Genomic DNA, 17,477 nt, shown 5'->3' with positions numbered 1-17,477 from the left:
GAAATATTCTTGAGTACGGTGTAAAACACCAATCAAATAGATGAATAAATAAATAAAACACCTACAATCATTGGAGATGCAGATGGAGTCATGTGTGATGAAAATTACAGTATCGTTTAAGACAGTTGATAAGCAACAGCAGCCAGATTTCTTTGGTTTGTTTCAAACCATTATTTTTCTTGACCAAAAACAGTTTGGTTAATGATAAGAAAAGCTCATCAGTGGAAACTACTAAGTGTTAAATGTGGGTAAATTATTTCTAAACATTGTTTTTTATTTGTATTGTGTGAAAGTGTGGTGTCATGGTTTCATCAGAGATGGTTACTGTGCATGTATTTATGGATCTAGCGTCAGCATATGCTGTATTCTTGTAGGGCCATCTCTATACTGGAGACAGGAAGTGGCTCTGATGGACTTATCACAAAGGCCAGATATAATCTAGCCAGAGTCCTGGGGTGAGTGGTGCAACATACACTGTGTAAAGTATATTTTAAATAACACAGATTGTATTGTGGTAGTTCTGTTACACACTCTACTGGTACATGTAGTTGAGTTATTATCTTTGTGGTGTTATGATGTGTTTCTATCTGTTGTGGACAGCAATGTTCATTTTTTGACACACTTGTGGAAGTTGCATTTTATTGTGTCATTAAAACATGTTAGGTGAGGGTGGGGGTCGGGGTGGGGGTGGGGGTTGGAATCCTCTGTGGCCAAGATATGAGCATGCTAGAACAGCACAATGACTCAGGAGCTTCTCACCAATGCAGTCGTGGTGACTTCAAGTCTTCAATTAGTATTTTAGGAATATGCAAAATGCCTTTAAGCATTGTTAAGTGTACAGGTAAGTGTACAGGTAATTGAACAGGTAAGTACTAGACAGATACTGTAGTTTCCTCAGAAAATGAGTTGCAATGACTGATACATGTATGTTCAAGAAAATAGTGTAAATTTCTTGATTTAAAAGTTTTACCTGCCCAAATGCTGAGAAAACTGTCTGTCTGTAACTTGCTGTTTGTTATTGTAGGAATGCTGGAAGGTTGGAAGAGGCTATGGCACAGTACCTATCTCTGGGCAGGACCTGACCTTTGAAGGCACCTGTGAACTGGCACTGGTGCATTACAAGCTGGGACAGCTCGCTCAGAGCTTCCAAGGTAACCAATAACCATAGATTATTTACTGTTCTGGAATACCTAGGCTCTTTGATAAAATCCAAGATCATTTATAGCTTAGTGTATGAATTACACTAAATTCACTTCTGTGCTAATGAAAGGTTTACTCATAGTGGTTTGTCAAATCTTTAGAGATCTGGAGACATATTTGATCTTAAATTAATCAAACTAATTTACCCGTTGTGTCTGATTTTGAGATTTTTATTCTAAGATGTTTTAGAAAGATGATTTAGGGTTGTTGTAAAAGGTAGGATAATATTTTGCTGGAAAAATAGTTTCACCATTGAAGAAAATATTTTATTACCTTTTATGCCCCTAAAATGAAATTCCTTAGAGCGATTCTTTTCTGAATCGAACATCATACAAGAAAATAACATTGTGCTCATTTTATTTTATGTATTTTTGAGGGTTGAATGGAATTTAAGCAGTTTTTGATTAGTGAATTCAGATAAGTCAGCAGAAGATTATCTGTTTTTAGCATACGAGAGAGCCCTGGAGCTTGCCAGTAAAGATGAGGATAAATCCCATGTGTACGCTGCCATGGGAATGGTTGCCTATAAGTTTGGAGATGCAGATGGTGTTAAAACAGCTCTGTTTAACTGGTAAGGCAAGGCATATGCGGTCCTCCCAATGTGCTATTTCTCATTGTACTTGTATGTTACTGAAGTATATTGTTGAAAAAAGTTAATCGAATGTCTATTCAAATTAAGAATAAACTCCTTCATTTTGCAATGTTTTTATCAAGTTGCTACAGGTGATGAAGAGCTTATTCCCATATATAACCCATCAAACCCTACTTCTATATTAATCAAATAATCTGGTGACTTCATTTCAGCTCACAAACCACGCCTTCATCCAATCATGGCCTGGCTGCTTTGTGCAGCTTTGGCTTCCTCCAATCAGATGAGACGTTAGTGAGGGCAGCTCTGGATGAGCTCATCAGCAGGGACACCCTGGATCTGCTGCCTCAGACCCTGTTGTTGTCAGCTGGCCTACATGTGTTACAGGTAGAGCACTTCGTGATTGTTATAAAGCATCAGTTCAACACCATTTCAGTGTAACCAGTGAGTCTGGCAGCAACCTGTGGATGGTTGTGGATTTCTCTCTGGCTCTCCCTGGTTTCCTCCCAGCATAATGCTGGCCATCGTCTTATGAGTGAAATATTCTTGAGTACGGCGTAAAAAACCAATCAAATAAATAAATAAGTAGTGAGGTTTTACTAATGTGTTTTCAAGCATTAGTATTGGTCGTAGGGCTGTTCGTGCTGTCTTACATTTGGTGAAGAAGATGTAAGTTTGTCTCTTGTTGGTGATTCACCCGGAGCACTCTAGTTTTCCTCTGCCCGTAAAACTGACAGCCATTATGTAAGTGAAAAATTCTTCAGTATGACATTAGAACAACAATCAGCCAATCAGAAGGTGACTTGTTGGATTAAGTTTGAAGCAAACCGTCTGAATTTTTGTTCACTGTGTGTTTTGCTTCCCAGTGTAACATGTGGATAATAAATGAAATGTAAGTAGCACAATAAAACGCTCTAACATTATCTGATTGAGATGTTGAGCCTTGTGTTGTATCTGTAGGGAGATGTCTCTGCAGCAGAGTCCCCTGTTAACCCAGGCACTCACTGACCACCCAGATAACCCTGCAGTCAGAGATCTACAGTCCCTCGTTTTTGCTACGCCTCGTACCAGAGAAATGTCACCAGGCAGCTGCGTCTGCTAAAGCTTGTATGGAGACAGATGTCACATATGCTAAAGTAAGTACTATATGAACATGCTGGGCACTGTTAGAGCTTGTATGGAGACAGATGTCACATATGCTAAAGCAAGTACTATATCAACATGCTAGACACTGTTAGAGCTTGTATGGAGACAGATGTCACATATGCTGAAGTAAGTACTAAACGAACATGCTGGACACTGTTAGAGCTTGTATGGAGACAGATGTCACATATGCTAAAGTAAGTACTAAACGAACATGCTGGACACTGTTAGAGCTTGTATGGAGACAGATGTCACATATGCTAAAGTAAGTACTATATGAACATGCTGGGCACTGTTAGAGCTTGTATGGAGACAGATGTCACATATGCTAAAGTAAGTACTATATGAACATGCTGGACACTGTTAGAGCTTGTATGGAGACAGATGTCACATATGCTAAAGTAAGTACTAAACGAACATGCTGGGCACTGTTAGAGCTTGTATGGAGACAGATGTCACATATGCTAAAGGAAGTACTAATATCAACATGCTAGACACTGTTAGAGCTTGTATGGAGACAGATGTCGAATATGCTGAAGTAAGTACTAAACGAACATGCTGGACACTGTTAGAGCTTGTATGGAGACAGATGTCAAATATGCTAAAGTAAGTACTATATCAACATGCTGGACACTGTTAGAGCTTGTATGGAGACAGATGTCACATATGCTAAAGTAAGTACTATATGAACATGCTGGACACTGTTAGAGCTTGTATGGAGACAGATGTCGAATATGCTAAAGTAAGTACTATATGAACATGCTGGGCACTGTTAGAGCTTGTATGGAGACAGATGTTGAATATGCTGAAGTAAGTACTATATCAACATGCTGGACACTGTTAGAGCTTGTATGGAGACAGATGTCACATATGCTAAAGTAAGTACTATATGAACATGCTGGACACTGTTAGAGCTTGTATGGAGACAGATGTCACATATGCTAAAGTAAGTACTATATGAACATGCTGGGCACTGTTAGAGCTTGTATGGAGACAAATGTCACATATGCTAAAGTAAGTACTATATGAACATGCTGGACACTGTTAGAGCTTGTATGGAGACAGATGTCACATATGCTAAAGTAAGTACTAAACGAACATGCTGGGCACTGTTAGAGCTTGTATGGAGACAGATGTCACATATGCTAAAGCAAGTACTATATCAACATGCTAGACACTGTTAGAGCTTGTATGGAGACAGATGTCGAATATGCTGAAGTAAGTACTAAACGAACATGCTGGACACTGTTAGAGCTTGTATGGAGACAGATGTCACATATGCTAAAGTAAGTACTATATGAACATGCTGGGCACTGTTAGAGCTTGTATGGAGACAGATGTCGAATATGCTGAAGTAAGTACTAAACGAACATGCTGGACACTGTTAGAGCTTGTATGGAGACAGATGTCAAATATGCTAAAGTAAGTACTATATCAACATGCTGGACACTGTTAGAGCTTGTATGGAGACAGATGTCACATATGCTAAAGTAAGTACTATATGAACATGCTGGACACTGTTAGAGCTTGTATGGAGACAGATGTCGAATATGCTAAAGTAAGTACTATATCAACATGCTGGGCACTGTTAGAGCTTGTATGGAGACAGATGTCGAATATGCTGAAGTAAGTACTATATCAACATGCTGGACACTGTTAGAGCTTGTATGGAGACAGATGTCACATATGCTAAAGTAAGTACTATATGAACATGCTGGACACTGTTAGAGCTTGTATGGAGACAGATGTCGAATATGCTGAAGTAAGTTCTAAACGAACATGCTGGACACTGTTAGAGCTTGTATGGAGACAGATGTCAAATATGCTAAAGTAAGTACTATATCAACATGCTGGACACTGTTAGAGCTTGTATGGAGACAGATGTCACATATGCTAAAGTAAGTACTATATGAACATGCTGGACACTGTTAGAGCTTGTATGGAGACAGATGTCACATATGCTAAAGTAAGTACTATATGAACATGCTGGGCACTGTTAGAGCTTGTATGGAGAGACAGATGTCGAATATGCTGAAGTAAGTACTAAACGAACATGCTGGACACTGTTAGAGCTTGTATGGAGACAGATGTCACATATGCTAAAGTAAGTACTATATGAACATGCTGGACACTGTTAGAGCTTGTATGGAGACAGATGTCGAATATGCTGAAGTAAGTACTATATGAACATGCTGGGCACTGTTAGAGCTTGTATGGAGACAGATGTCAAATATGCTAAAGTAAGTACTATATCAACATGCTAGACACTGTTAGAGCTTATATGGAGACAGATGTCACATATGCTAAAGTAAGTACTATATGAACATGCTGGACACTGTTAGAGCTTGTATGGAGACAGATGTCACATATGCTAAAGTAAGTACTATATGAACATGCTGGGCACTGTTAGAGCTTGTATGGAGACAGATGTCGAATATGCTGAAGTAAGTACTAAACGAACATGCTGGACACTGTTAGAGCTTGTATGGACACAGATGTCAAATACGCTAAAATAAGTACTATATGAACATACTGGAAATGTTAGAGCTTGTATGGAGACAGATGTCACATGTACTGAAGTAAGTACCAATTAAGCATACTGGACACTTGTAAAGCCTGTCTGGATGCTTGTGTCACAGTATGCTAAAGTAGGTTTATGAAGAACATGCTGACAGAGGTACATGTGTTTAACAGGTTCTCTTGGATCACTAGTCAGTGACTAGACTTCAGTTTCTGCAGTTAAGGTGACTGCAAATTTAGGGTATTAGACTGTTAGTCAGATACGTTTTTGAGATGCTTTGGTTCCCTACACACATAAACAGGACTATTATCATTCATTAGGGTGGAGTGAAGATATCCTGAGTATTGCATTAAACAACAGTGAAGTACATGTAGGTAAATAAAATACACGTAAGTATTAGGTGAACGTTTCTTGGGTAAGCCATAGTGACACGAATCAAATAAAGAAAGAAATAAACATACCAGGTGGTTTAATCTGTCCGCTATTAAAAGCCAGGTATTATGGGTTTAAACTATCAAGGTTGGAATGTGGTTGCAAATACATTCATGTATGTATCAAACTTCCAACATTCAGTAAAAAGTAATGTTGATGGAATCTGTGAAGAGCATTTTCCTTATGTTTTCCCACCAGAAATGCCTGCTAAAGCAAGCACTGGGTCTGTTGGCCTGTGGCAATAGTGCAGGAGTTGAAGCAGGAGATGGACATTTGGACAACCCATTATGGACGGCTCAGAAAAGTTATCATCTATCGCCAGGTATTTGCTCCAAGAATTTTCTGTCTGCTGTTGTTTTTCGTGTACATGTAAGTGTATTACTGTTACTTATTTTGTGCCAGAGATGAAGGATCATTATGACAATATGTTTTCCTGTTTTTACAGATAACCCTGACAACATGGCATCTGTCGTCACTGCTCTCCATGCAGAGGCTGTGTTAACACAGGACCCAAGAAGAAAAACCGCACTGCTGCAAACTGAATTGAGGTTTACTACACATCTTTTACAAGGTATTAACCATAAACATTAGTCATGATAAAGTGACCTGTTGGTGGTGCACATGCTACATGTGTGTATGGTATGTTTTGAAACTGGTGCCAGTTGTTCAGAAGTGTTTTAGGACTTGAGTGTGTTAATATCAGTTGAGGTTACAACATCATTTGCTTTGTATCAGCTTTATGTATGGGCCTGGTCGGAAGATTAAAACCTGACTTGAGCTATAACATCTCAAATCCCAAATCTCAAAAATCTTTATTTACCGTCGGTTGGTTGCCACAAATTAACATTATCCAAAGGGTACTTATGCCGACAGGACTAACAATAACTAGTATGATAAGAAAACAAGTGTGTAAATGACATCCACAGTCATTTTTTTTTTCACATACATATATATATATAACAAGATATACTTTTGAACTGCCAGACCTGGATAAAATAGTATATTAGAATGAGGCTTTCCAAATACATACACTAGGTTTGTGTCATAACCAGGAAAATGTATGTATTTTGCATTTTGGCTTTAATGGTGATCAGTAATTAGACTTTGCATTTTAACAATTTCATGTGTTATATCCTGGAAAAGTTCTATTTACAGGCAATAAATCAGTAGCTTCGCAGACAATAAATGAGTAGCCTTGAGGGCAATAAATTAGTCTTACAAGCAATAAATCAGTAGCAGTCAATCAGTAGCCTCGCAGGCAATAAATCAGTAACCTCACAGGCAATAAATCAGTAGCCTCGCAGACAATAAATGAGTAGCCTTGAGGGCAATAAATTAGTCTTACAAGCAATAAATCAGTAGCAGTCAATCAGTAGCCTCGCAGGCAATAAATCAGTAACCTCACAGGCAATAAATCAGTAGCCTCGCAGACAATAAATGAGTAGCCTTGAGGGCAATAAATTAGTCTTACAAGCAATAAATCAGTAGCAGTCAATCAGTAGCCTCGCAGGCAATAAATCAATAACCTCACAGGCAATAAATCAGTAGCCTCATGAGCAATAAATCAGCTTCACAGGCAATAAATCAGTAGCTTCACAGGCTAGTGGTTAGCATGCCAGCTAGTAAAGCGCAGTGATGCAGGAACCTGTCTACAGTACGATTGCTGGGAGTTTATTCAGCTATTAAACACAGTCTCCCTCTCAGGTCGTATGTGGAAAGGTCTGTCAGCAACCAGATCATGGTCATGGATTCCCAGTTGCTCGACTTGGTTTCCAACACACATTCCAACTGACATTTGTTCCCCGTGTGTCTGATGGCCCATATTTGGCTGGAGATTTCAAACTTTGTTTCAGTACAGAAATTAAAGTGATAATGACAGAGAAAAAAAACCCAACTTATGATCTCAAATTTTGGAAACAAGAATTCAGTGAGGTCAATGGTGGTTGGTAGTTGGCATTTTTTTAAAGTTAATATGTAACAGCCACTTCATGTAGACCTGACTAGAGTCAGATTGGCTGAATGCCTCCAGGCCTTCTGTAATAGGATGTTCGTTAAGGGTTCTATGTTTGATTCTACTGTTGATTTTGTTGCGCTTATATACACTCCATCAAAAGTGCAACAGTCCAGGAGAGGGGTGTTCTGTGTAACTGGGTCACACCGGTAGCCGTCCAGTTACACACCGGTAGCCAAAAGTGGATACTTTGACAAATGTCATGTGTCTACTGGTCCGCCCACGAGGGGTGAACTCATCCCATCTGCCGTGAACCATTGATAGATCTCCCTCTGCAACCTTAGGCTGCTCTGTGGCCACTCTGAAATTGCCTAATGTGTGATCCAGTGTCACCCAGCCGTCTTCATCTACACCGTCTCGGCTATTCCAGCTAAGGTCAGTGTGAAATTCTCCGTCATCAGGCATCCTGCCAATACTAGGCAACATCCCACTCGTCTCGAAGTATCCACCTATGCCATTCATCTGGTCCCTTCCCTCTGCCATTCCTGCTGCAGGATGTTCCGTACATTATCAGGCAGATCCCACCACTGCCACCAAATGTATGACGATTTTACTTCTGAGCAGTCATTCACAATTAATAGCTGGTGGTAAACCTCTGTCAGTGATAACACAGACATCCAAATAACTATGAGAGCTAGATGGAGTACGGAACAAACCCTCCGGTGAACACGCTCTGTGTACCTACACCGGCCCCGGTGTGCTTCGTAGGTCCGGTTTTGGACGCTGTCCCTTGTCACGGCTTGCAACCTTTTGGCGATAGACCTTGTGGCCTTCCGGGATGTGTTTAAACTGACCGGCTTACATACATTGCTGCTCCTGTCTAGCAGCACATGAGCAGTTCAGCCCTGATCAGCCTCCTATCTTGTTGCTCACATCAGCAGTCTTCGATAACAGACGTAATCAGTCAGCCAACAGTAGGGATTTGTTGCGCTTATATAAACTCCACCAAAAATGGAACAGCCCAGGAGAGGGGTGTTCTGCCTAACTGGGTCAGACGTGTAGCCTTCCTAACCTCTGTCTGTCGTCCCTGAGCGTCATTGATTGTTCTCGCTGCCCTGTTCATTTGTTACAATTTCTTGATTTAGGTACGGCAAATCTGTCACCGAGACTTTACACCTGGCTGGTAGAAATCCACGTCCTGGCCCTGATGTTGACTAATAGGTCAGAGGAAGCCAGACTGTTCATCTCTGAGGTAGGTGTGAACATGAACTGTTGACAATTCTACCTGATGACAATATAATATCCATCACCTGATCTGTACACCTGACTGGTAGAAATCTATGTCCTGGCTGTGATGCTGACTAATAGGTAAGAAGAAGCCAGACTGTTCATCTCTGAGGTAGGTGTGAACATGAACTGTTGACAGTTCTACCTGATGACAATATAATATCCATCACCTGATCTGTACACCTGTGAGGTAGAAATCCACATCCTGGCTCTGATTTTGACTAATAGGTCAGAGGAAGCCAGAATGTTCATCTCTGAGGTAGGTGTGAACATGAACTGTTGACAGTTCTACCTGATGACAATATAATATCCATCACCTGATCTGTACACCTGACTGGTAGAAATCCACACCCTGGCTCTGATGTTGACTAATCAATCAAAGGAAGCCAGACTGTTCATCTCTGAGGTAGGTGTGAACATGAACTGTTGACAGTTCTACCTGATGACAATATAATATCCATCACCTGATCTGTACACCTGTGAGGTAGAAATCCACACCCTGGCTCTGATGTTGACTAATCAATCAAAGGAAGCCAGACTGTTCATCTCTGAGGTAGGTGTGAACATGAACTGTTGACAGTTCTACCTGATGACAATATAATATCCATCACCTGATCTGTACACCTGTGAGGTAGAAATCCACACCCTGGCTCTGATGTTGACTAATCAATCAAAGGAAGCCAGACTGTTCATCTCTGAGGTAGGTGTGAACATGAACTGTTGACTATTCTACCTGATGACAATATAATATCCATCACCTGATCTGTACACCTGTGAGGTAGAAATCCACACCCTGGCTCTGATGTTGACTAATCAATCAAAGGAAGCCAGGCTGTTCATCTCTGAGGTAGGTGTGAACATGAACTGATGACTATTCTACCTGATGACAATATAATATCCATCACCTGATCTGTACACCTGTAGAAATCCACATCCTGGCTGTGATGTGGACTAATAGGTCAGAGGAAGCCAGACTGTTCATCTCTGAGGTAGGTGTGAACATGAACTATTGACTATTCTACCTGATGACATTACAATATCCATCACCTGATCTGTACACCTGTGAGATAGAAATCCACATCCTGGCCCTGATGTTGACTAATCAATCAAAGGAAGCCAGACTGTTCATCTCTGAGGTAGGTGTGAACATGAACTATTGACTATTCTACCTGATGACATTACAATATCCATCACCTGATCTGTACACCTGTGAGATAGAAATCCACATCCTGGCCCTGATGTTGACTAATCAATCAAAGGAAGCCAGACTGTTCATCTCTGAGGTAGGTGTGAACATGAACTATTGACTATTCTACCTGATGACATTACAATATCCATCACCTGATCTGTACACCTGTGAGATAGAAATCCACATCCTGGCCCTGATGTTGACTAATCAATCAAAGGAAGCCAGACTGTTAATCTCTGAGGTAGGTGTGAACATGAACAGTTGACTGTTCTACCTGATGACAATATAATATCCATCACCTGATATGTAGACCTGTGAGGTAGAAATCCACATCCTGGCTGTGATGTTGACTAATAGGTAAGAAGAAGCCAGACTGTTCATCTCTGACGTAGGTGTGAACATGAACTATTGACTATTCTACCTGATGACAATATAATATCCATCACCTGATATGTACACCTGTGAGGTAGAAATCCACATCCTGGCCCTGATGTTGACTAATCAATCAAAGGAAGCCAGACTGTTAATCTCTGAGGTAGGTGTGAACATGAACTATTGACTATTCTACCTGATGACATTACAATATCCATCAGCTAATCTGGACACCTGTGAGGTAGAAATCCACACCCTGGCTCTGATGTTGACTAATCAATCAAAGGAAGCCAGACTGTTCATCTCTGAGGTAGGTGTGATCATGAACTGTTGACAGTTCTACCTGATGACAATATAATATCCATCACCTGATCTGTACACCTGTGAGGTAGAAATCCACACCCTGGCTCTGATGTTGACTAATCAATCAAAGGAAGCCAGACTGTTCATCTCTGAGGTAGGTGTGAACATGAACTGTTGACAGTTCTACCTGATGACAATATAATATCCATCACCTGATCTGTACACCTGTGAGGTAGAAATCCACACCCTGGCTCTGATGTTGACTAATCAATCAAAGGAAGCCAGACTGTTCATCTCTGAGGTAGGTGTGAACATGAACTGTTGACAGTTCTACCTGATGACAATATAATATCCATCACCTGATCTGTACACCTGACTGGTAGAAATCCACATCCTGGCTGTGATGTTGACTAATAGGTCAGAGGAAGCCAGACTGTTAATCTCTGAGGTAGGTGTGAACATGAACTGATGACTATTCTACCTGATGACAATATAATATCCGTCACCTGATCTGTACACCTGTAGAAATCCACATCCTGGCTGTGATGTGGACTAATAGGTCAGAGGAAGCCAGACTGTTCATCTCTGAGGTAGGTGTGAACATGAACTATTGACTATTCTACCTGATGACATTACAATATCCATCACCTGATCTGTACACCTGTGAGATAGAAATCCACATCCTGGCCCTGATGTTGACTAATCAATCAAAGAAAGCCAGACTGTTCATCTCTGAGGTAGGTGTGAACATGAACTATTGACTATTCTACCTGATGACATTACAATATCCATCACCTGATCTGTACACCTGTGAGGTAGAAATCCACATCCTGGCCCTGATGTTGACTAATCAATCAAAGGAAGCCAGACTGTTAATCTCTGAGGTAGGTGTGAACATGAACTATTGACTGTTCTACCTGATGACAATATAATATCCATCACCTGATATGTAGACCTGTGAGGTAGAAATCCACATCCTGGCTGTGATGTTGACTAATAGGTAAGAAGAAGCCAGACTGTTCATCTCTGACGTAGGTGTGAACATGAACAGTTGACTATTCTACCTGATGACAATATAATATCCATCACCTGATATGTACACCTGTGAGGTAGAAATCCACATCCTGGCTGTGATGTGGACTAATAGATCAGAGGAAGCCAGACTGTTAATCTCTGAGGTAGGTGTGAACATGAACTATTGACTATTCTACCTGATGACATTACAATATCCATCAGCTAATCTGGACACCTGTGAGGTAGAAATCCACATCCTGGCTGTGATGTTGACTAATAGGTAAGAAGAAGCCAGACTGTTAATCTCTGACGTAGGTGTGAACATGAACTATTGACTATTCTACCTGATGACAATATAATATCCATCACCTGATCTGTACACCTGTGTGGTAGAAATCCACATCCTGGCTGTGATGTTGACTGATCATTCAGAGCAGGTCACACTGTTCGTCTTTGGAGATAAGCCAACCTCTTGACTAACACAGATCAACTTCTGCAATTCACACATTAGTCTTCACCTCCACTGTTTTGTCTCAAGATACTTTTGGAATGAGATAATCTTGAGTACAATTTAAATACACCAATTAAATTATAGATTATTAGTTTCAAATGTTATTATTATTTTTTTTTTTTTGGATAAGATGCACAGCAGTGAAAACAATGGCCGACTTCAGTTACTGAAAGAAATTGTTGAGTCATTCTTGTCAGGGGAGAGAACCAAGCTGGCCCAGATCATTTCCCAGAATGCCGTGTCAACATTTGTTTGGCAGGTGAGAAATATGTATGCTCTCTGTATTGCTGAAATGTTCTATTTATCCGGGACAGATTTCAGTGCCTTTTAAAACATTGCTTCATCACAACAGATTTTTATTTGAATTTACATTTTCATGTACGTGTAGGCAATCTTTAGTCTTAGTTGTTGAAATAAAAGACCTTCAGTGTCTTGAAAGAGGCAGTTGTTTTTGAATATTAAAAGTTTGAAAGCTATGTGGGTTGGTATCATTTGAGGGAGAATTCAAAGTTTGAGTGGCCCCATGTATTTAATATATTACAAAATAAATCCATTAAATTGGAGTTAATTGGTAAGAAATGAATTGCCATAGATGTTATTATAAATACTAAAACTATTAAAAGTAATGGATTAATTGGATTGTTTATTCATTTACCTTGTTCATATTGTTCATGAAGTTACTGGCCGTGCTGAGTACCCAGGAGCCTGAGGTTTCAGCGCTTGTAAGTGAGGTGTACAGAAGCTGTCTCCAGTCAGCAGACTCTAGCAGGACAACCCCCAGGCAGACTAAGTTCTTACCCCTCATCAGAATGGCCCAGGTGGCCTTTGAACACATGATGGTTAGTTTCACAGTGGAAGTTGGAAGGGGTGGGCTGTGTGAAGGAGATTGGTATGGGAATGGGTGTATATGGCTAATCGGTAAGTTGCAGGTTTGCCAACTGGTGGTAGAATTAGGTGAGAATTCATTACCACATTTTGATGTGAAAATCCCTATTAAGAGAGAATGAGCTCAAACATTGAGTTCAAGTTGCTTTTTCATGAGAGAAAAGCTTGAGAACGAAATTTCTATTAAAACTGCATGTAGAAGGTGCTCTGATAGTGCAAACGTCCTCAGTGGTAATTGGTTCAGACATATGGCTAATTAAATACTGTGCATTTCTGTCCTAACACTTAAAAGCCTCACTGGGCCATTGTCGTCCAGCCTGTGTACAAACATTCATTATGATATGTGCATAACAAATTCTAACAGAATAGGCAAATAAATGCTGACAATAACATAACCTGCTTTGGAAGAGGTAATAATGGTGCTAATTCTCTCATATGCTGACAGGAGGATGCTCCCTCCCAGGACAACTGGCGTACTATGTTTGAAGAGAGCACAGAGGAGGTGATGAAGCTGGAGCCTAACTGTTCAGCTGTACTACTGATGAAGGCATTACTGGCTATGAAGGACAACCCCAGGTACTTCATGTTAGCTGTCATTAGAAATGGCTATCCTTTAATGGCTGCCATTATTCTTGCATGTATGTCATAATATGTTTCTTTTGGTCAATTCAATTCACTGTCTTATTTAGCTTAATAAGAGTTATTCTCATTGGAGCTGATCAGCCCACAATCAGTAAGGCAGCGTGCTCTTATGGGGGCTCGCCGAACTCCTTCCACAAGTAACAGAGCAGTCCAAATCTATGGGCTATGGCTATTACTCTTGCCTTTATTACATCACAATTATTGCTGTCCTCAAAAGTCTTGAACATTGACATTACTTTGTGGAAGTCTTCGTGTTTTTGTACTTGTTTTTCTCCCATCAGCCACGTTGAGGGCATATTACATGTGCATGTTTTCATCCATTCAACCACATTGAGGGCATATTACATGTTTTTGTCCCATCAGCCACATTGAGGGCATATTGCATGTACATGTACCCATCTGAGGCCGAGAACTGCCTCTCACCAATGCAGTCTGTGTGAGTTGAAGTCCAGCTTGCTGGCTTTCTCTTCAGTGACATCGTACGCTTGTCAGTAGGAATGTGTGGCAGCAACCCGCAGATGGTCATGGGGTTCCTCCCATGTACTGCCCTTTTTCCTCCCATGTACTGCCTGTTTTCCTCCCATGTACTGCCCTTTTTCCTCCCATGTATTGCCCTTTTTCCTCCCATGTACTGCCTGTTTTCCTCCCGTGTACTGCCCCTTTTCCTCCCGTGTACTGCCCCTTTTCCTCCCATGTACTGCCCTTTTTCCTCCCATGTACTGCCCTTTTTCCTCCCATATACTGCTTGTTTTCCTCCCATGTACTGCCCTTTTTCCTCCCATGTACTGCCTGTTTTCCTCCCATGTACTGCCTGTTTTCCTCCCATGTACTGCCCCTTTTCCTCCCATGTACTGCCCTTTTTCCTCCCACTAAGAGGAATTGCTAGGACTGTTCCTTCCGGCATAATACTGGCTCACCAATGTACAAGTGAAACATGAATGAGTGTTAAACACCAATAAATAAACAAACACATAATCCAGTCAACATTGTCATCTTTAAGGAAATACTGTCATTATTTTATTCTTTACCTGTTACATTTATATATATGTATGGTTTACCTGCCTGTGAAACACATTTTTCAGGATGCTTTGGTTTGTTTTACCTTTTAGGTTGAGTAAACACCATCTGCAGCAGTTGCTAGACAACAGGAAGGATAATTCTTGTGGTGCTTATGTTGTCTCTCTTGCCAGAAAACTCATCATTCAGATTCTGAAGGAGACAAAGAAGGACCCACAGGCCTTACAGGTGAGACAGAAAAGACCACCCACATCTGAATATATTTCATTGAAATGCCACATGATGATCTCCATAGACAAATATTGTTTCTCAGTGTTAAATACATGTACAACATTTTTTAGTGCTGGCCTCTTGTCACACAACTGACAACGTGATTTAAAACTAAATTTAATTTTCTTTAATAAGTTGTTCGGGGTCCAATGTGGTTGTATGGATCACTTGATGTGAGTGACTTTTTTGAGAAAAAAAAAAAAAAAAGTGTTCATTCCTGCACATGAAAATTTTCTGTTCTGTGTCATACTGCACAGTAGTCTGAGCTAAGCAGATGATTTTTACTAATACCTGCATTTATATAAAAGAAAATTAAAATTGAGTCTAATTGGATTCTTATGTTGACCAATCAAAAGCAAGAGCAGTCTAGCTCTGAGGCTCACACTTGGCACTCGCATCATAGCCAGCAAGACTCTGATCGACATTGTCTATGTCATATATGCTAAGATTAAATTAAGTGTGGGAATATGAGAAAAATTATTTAAACTTCTGTATATAAACACCATGAACATGACTCTTTATTTCATCAGAATTCTTCTTTACCCTGGAGCTGACTTACATGTACAGGTACATTCAGCTGTGTCTTGGAAGCTTTTACTTCATTACATTAAGCAGATCATTTTACTGTTACGTTTTATTTCCTGCAGGATTTCTTGAAGGACATTGAGGATTGTGGAGATACATCAGTGCTGGACTGGTACAAGAGCACATACAAAGAGAGGGAAGTTTCCAAGACCAGCAGCGAGCCACCCAAGGACTACTGGGAAGCTGATTGATATGGCTTAACACAGTCTTGGATTGGGCATGCATTCTTATTGGACATAGATTCTTGAATCTTTTTCATCGCTGAGATTGATCCTGGCTGAAATGCAAGGGTGACTCAATTTGTCCTCATCTTCTTCCTGAATGTATCTTCTGTCCACTTGATTTAAGCTCTTCTGCTTCCGGAAGCTCTTAAAGCCTTCCAAAATGAAGCTGGAAGAGCTTCCAGAAAACTTCTGCCAATTCCAGCAGCTCCATATTAAGTCGGCATAACGGCTGATTTGTTTCAGTCCACCTCTGGTGTCAAAACATCTTAAAACTTCTCACCTCACACGTTGTGATTTTAGAAGATGATGAAAATGCTAAAATTGCTTGGAAGAGATGGACCATTGTGACATTGAAAATTTGAGAAAGAAATTCATAAGAAAATTCTGAACCCGTGTGAGACAGGTTTATAATAAAGACATCAAAAATATTCTGAAAGGAGCATATTTTTAGGTGATGTTTGTTATAATACTACTTGTATGAAGTGGTGTGTCACAATAAAAATGGTTCAGATGATGTACATATATCATGGTATTATTTCTAATCCAATACTCTGTTGGTTACTTTCAGTTTTTCATTACCTAAACCCTCAGACGTGGAATCTGTAGATTCCCCTGCTATCATTGTTAGTGTGGCCTTTCAGACAATTAGCAGTCAGCGATACTCGTTTAATGATTTGCACAGCCTTCCATTAATATGGTGTTCATATCTGTACCTCACACATGGCAAAGTTCATTGGTGTTCATATCTGTACCTCACACATGGTAAAATTCATTGGTGTTCATATCTGTACCTCACACATGGTAAAGTTCATTGGTGTTCATATCTGTACCTCACACATGGCAAAGTTCATTGATGTTCATGTCTGTACGTCACACATGGTAAAGTTCATTAGTGTTCATATCTGTACCTCACACATGGCAAAGTTCATTGATGTTCATATTTGTACCTCACACATGGTAAAGTTCATTAGTGTTCATATCTGTACCTCACACATGGTAAAGTTCATTAGTGTTCATATCTGTACATCACACATGGCAAAGTTCATTGGTGTTCATATCTGTACCTCACACATGGTAAAGTTCATTAGTGTTCATATCTGTACATCACACATGGTAAAGTTCATCGGTGTTCATATCTGTACCTCACACATGGCAAAGTTCATTAGTGTTCATATCTGTACCTCACACATGGTAAAGTTCATTAGTGTTCATATCTGTACATCACACATGGTAAAGTTCATTGGTGTTCATATCTGTACCTCACACATGGTAAAGTTCATTAGTGTTCATATCTGTACATCACACATGGTAAAGTTCATCGGTGTTCATATCTGTACCTCAC

The 17,477-nt window shown here is 40.2% G+C and overlaps 2 protein-coding genes across 2 annotated transcripts in view; both read left to right on the top strand.

The window, feature by feature from the left end:
* Positions 1 to 2,891, top strand: part of LOC135473455 (tetratricopeptide repeat protein 37-like) — a 29,656-nt gene extending 26,765 nt beyond the window's left edge. The window contains exons 32-36 of the mRNA XM_064753305.1: positions 375 to 426; positions 1,025 to 1,151; positions 1,648 to 1,771; positions 2,005 to 2,151; positions 2,750 to 2,891. Coding sequence (XP_064609375.1) covers positions 375 to 426; positions 1,025 to 1,151; positions 1,648 to 1,771; positions 2,005 to 2,151; positions 2,750 to 2,891 — 592 coding nt within the window. The remainder of the gene's footprint in view (positions 1 to 374; positions 427 to 1,024; positions 1,152 to 1,647; positions 1,772 to 2,004; positions 2,152 to 2,749) is intronic.
* LOC135472913 (uncharacterized) lies at positions 373 to 16,645 on the top strand. Its single transcript, XM_064752643.1, has 13 exons — positions 373 to 455; positions 1,025 to 1,151; positions 1,648 to 1,771; positions 2,005 to 2,176; positions 2,750 to 2,925; positions 6,084 to 6,207; positions 6,331 to 6,456; positions 8,982 to 9,088; positions 12,643 to 12,771; positions 13,190 to 13,351; positions 13,843 to 13,973; positions 15,149 to 15,284; positions 15,974 to 16,645. The coding sequence occupies exons 5-13, from the start codon at positions 2,899 to 2,901 to the stop codon at positions 16,100 to 16,102; spliced, it is 1,071 nt and encodes a 356-aa protein (XP_064608713.1). The 5' UTR covers positions 373 to 455; positions 1,025 to 1,151; positions 1,648 to 1,771; positions 2,005 to 2,176; positions 2,750 to 2,898; the 3' UTR covers positions 16,103 to 16,645.
* The last annotated feature ends 832 nt before the right edge of the window (positions 16,646 to 17,477 follow it).

This window comes from Liolophura sinensis, chromosome 8, assembly GCF_032854445.1.
Source record: "Liolophura sinensis isolate JHLJ2023 chromosome 8, CUHK_Ljap_v2, whole genome shotgun sequence".
Classification (NCBI taxonomy): domain Eukaryota; kingdom Metazoa; phylum Mollusca; class Polyplacophora; order Chitonida; family Chitonidae; genus Liolophura; species Liolophura sinensis.
The sequence above is the reverse complement of the archived record's forward strand: the minus strand, read 5'-3'. Positions and strand labels throughout refer to the sequence as shown.

Bases quoted from the DNA above. Each gene is read 5' to 3' on its own strand.
- LOC135472913 (XM_064752643.1), top strand. From the start codon at position 2,899: ATGGAGACAGATGTCACATATGCTAAA. The intron at 12,772-13,189 runs GTGAGAAATATG...TTGTTCATGAAG, and splicing joins TGTCAACATTTGTTTGGCAG to TTACTGGCCGTGCTGAGTAC. The intron at 13,352-13,842 runs GTTAGTTTCACA...ATATGCTGACAG, and splicing joins TGGCCTTTGAACACATGATG to GAGGATGCTCCCTCCCAGGA.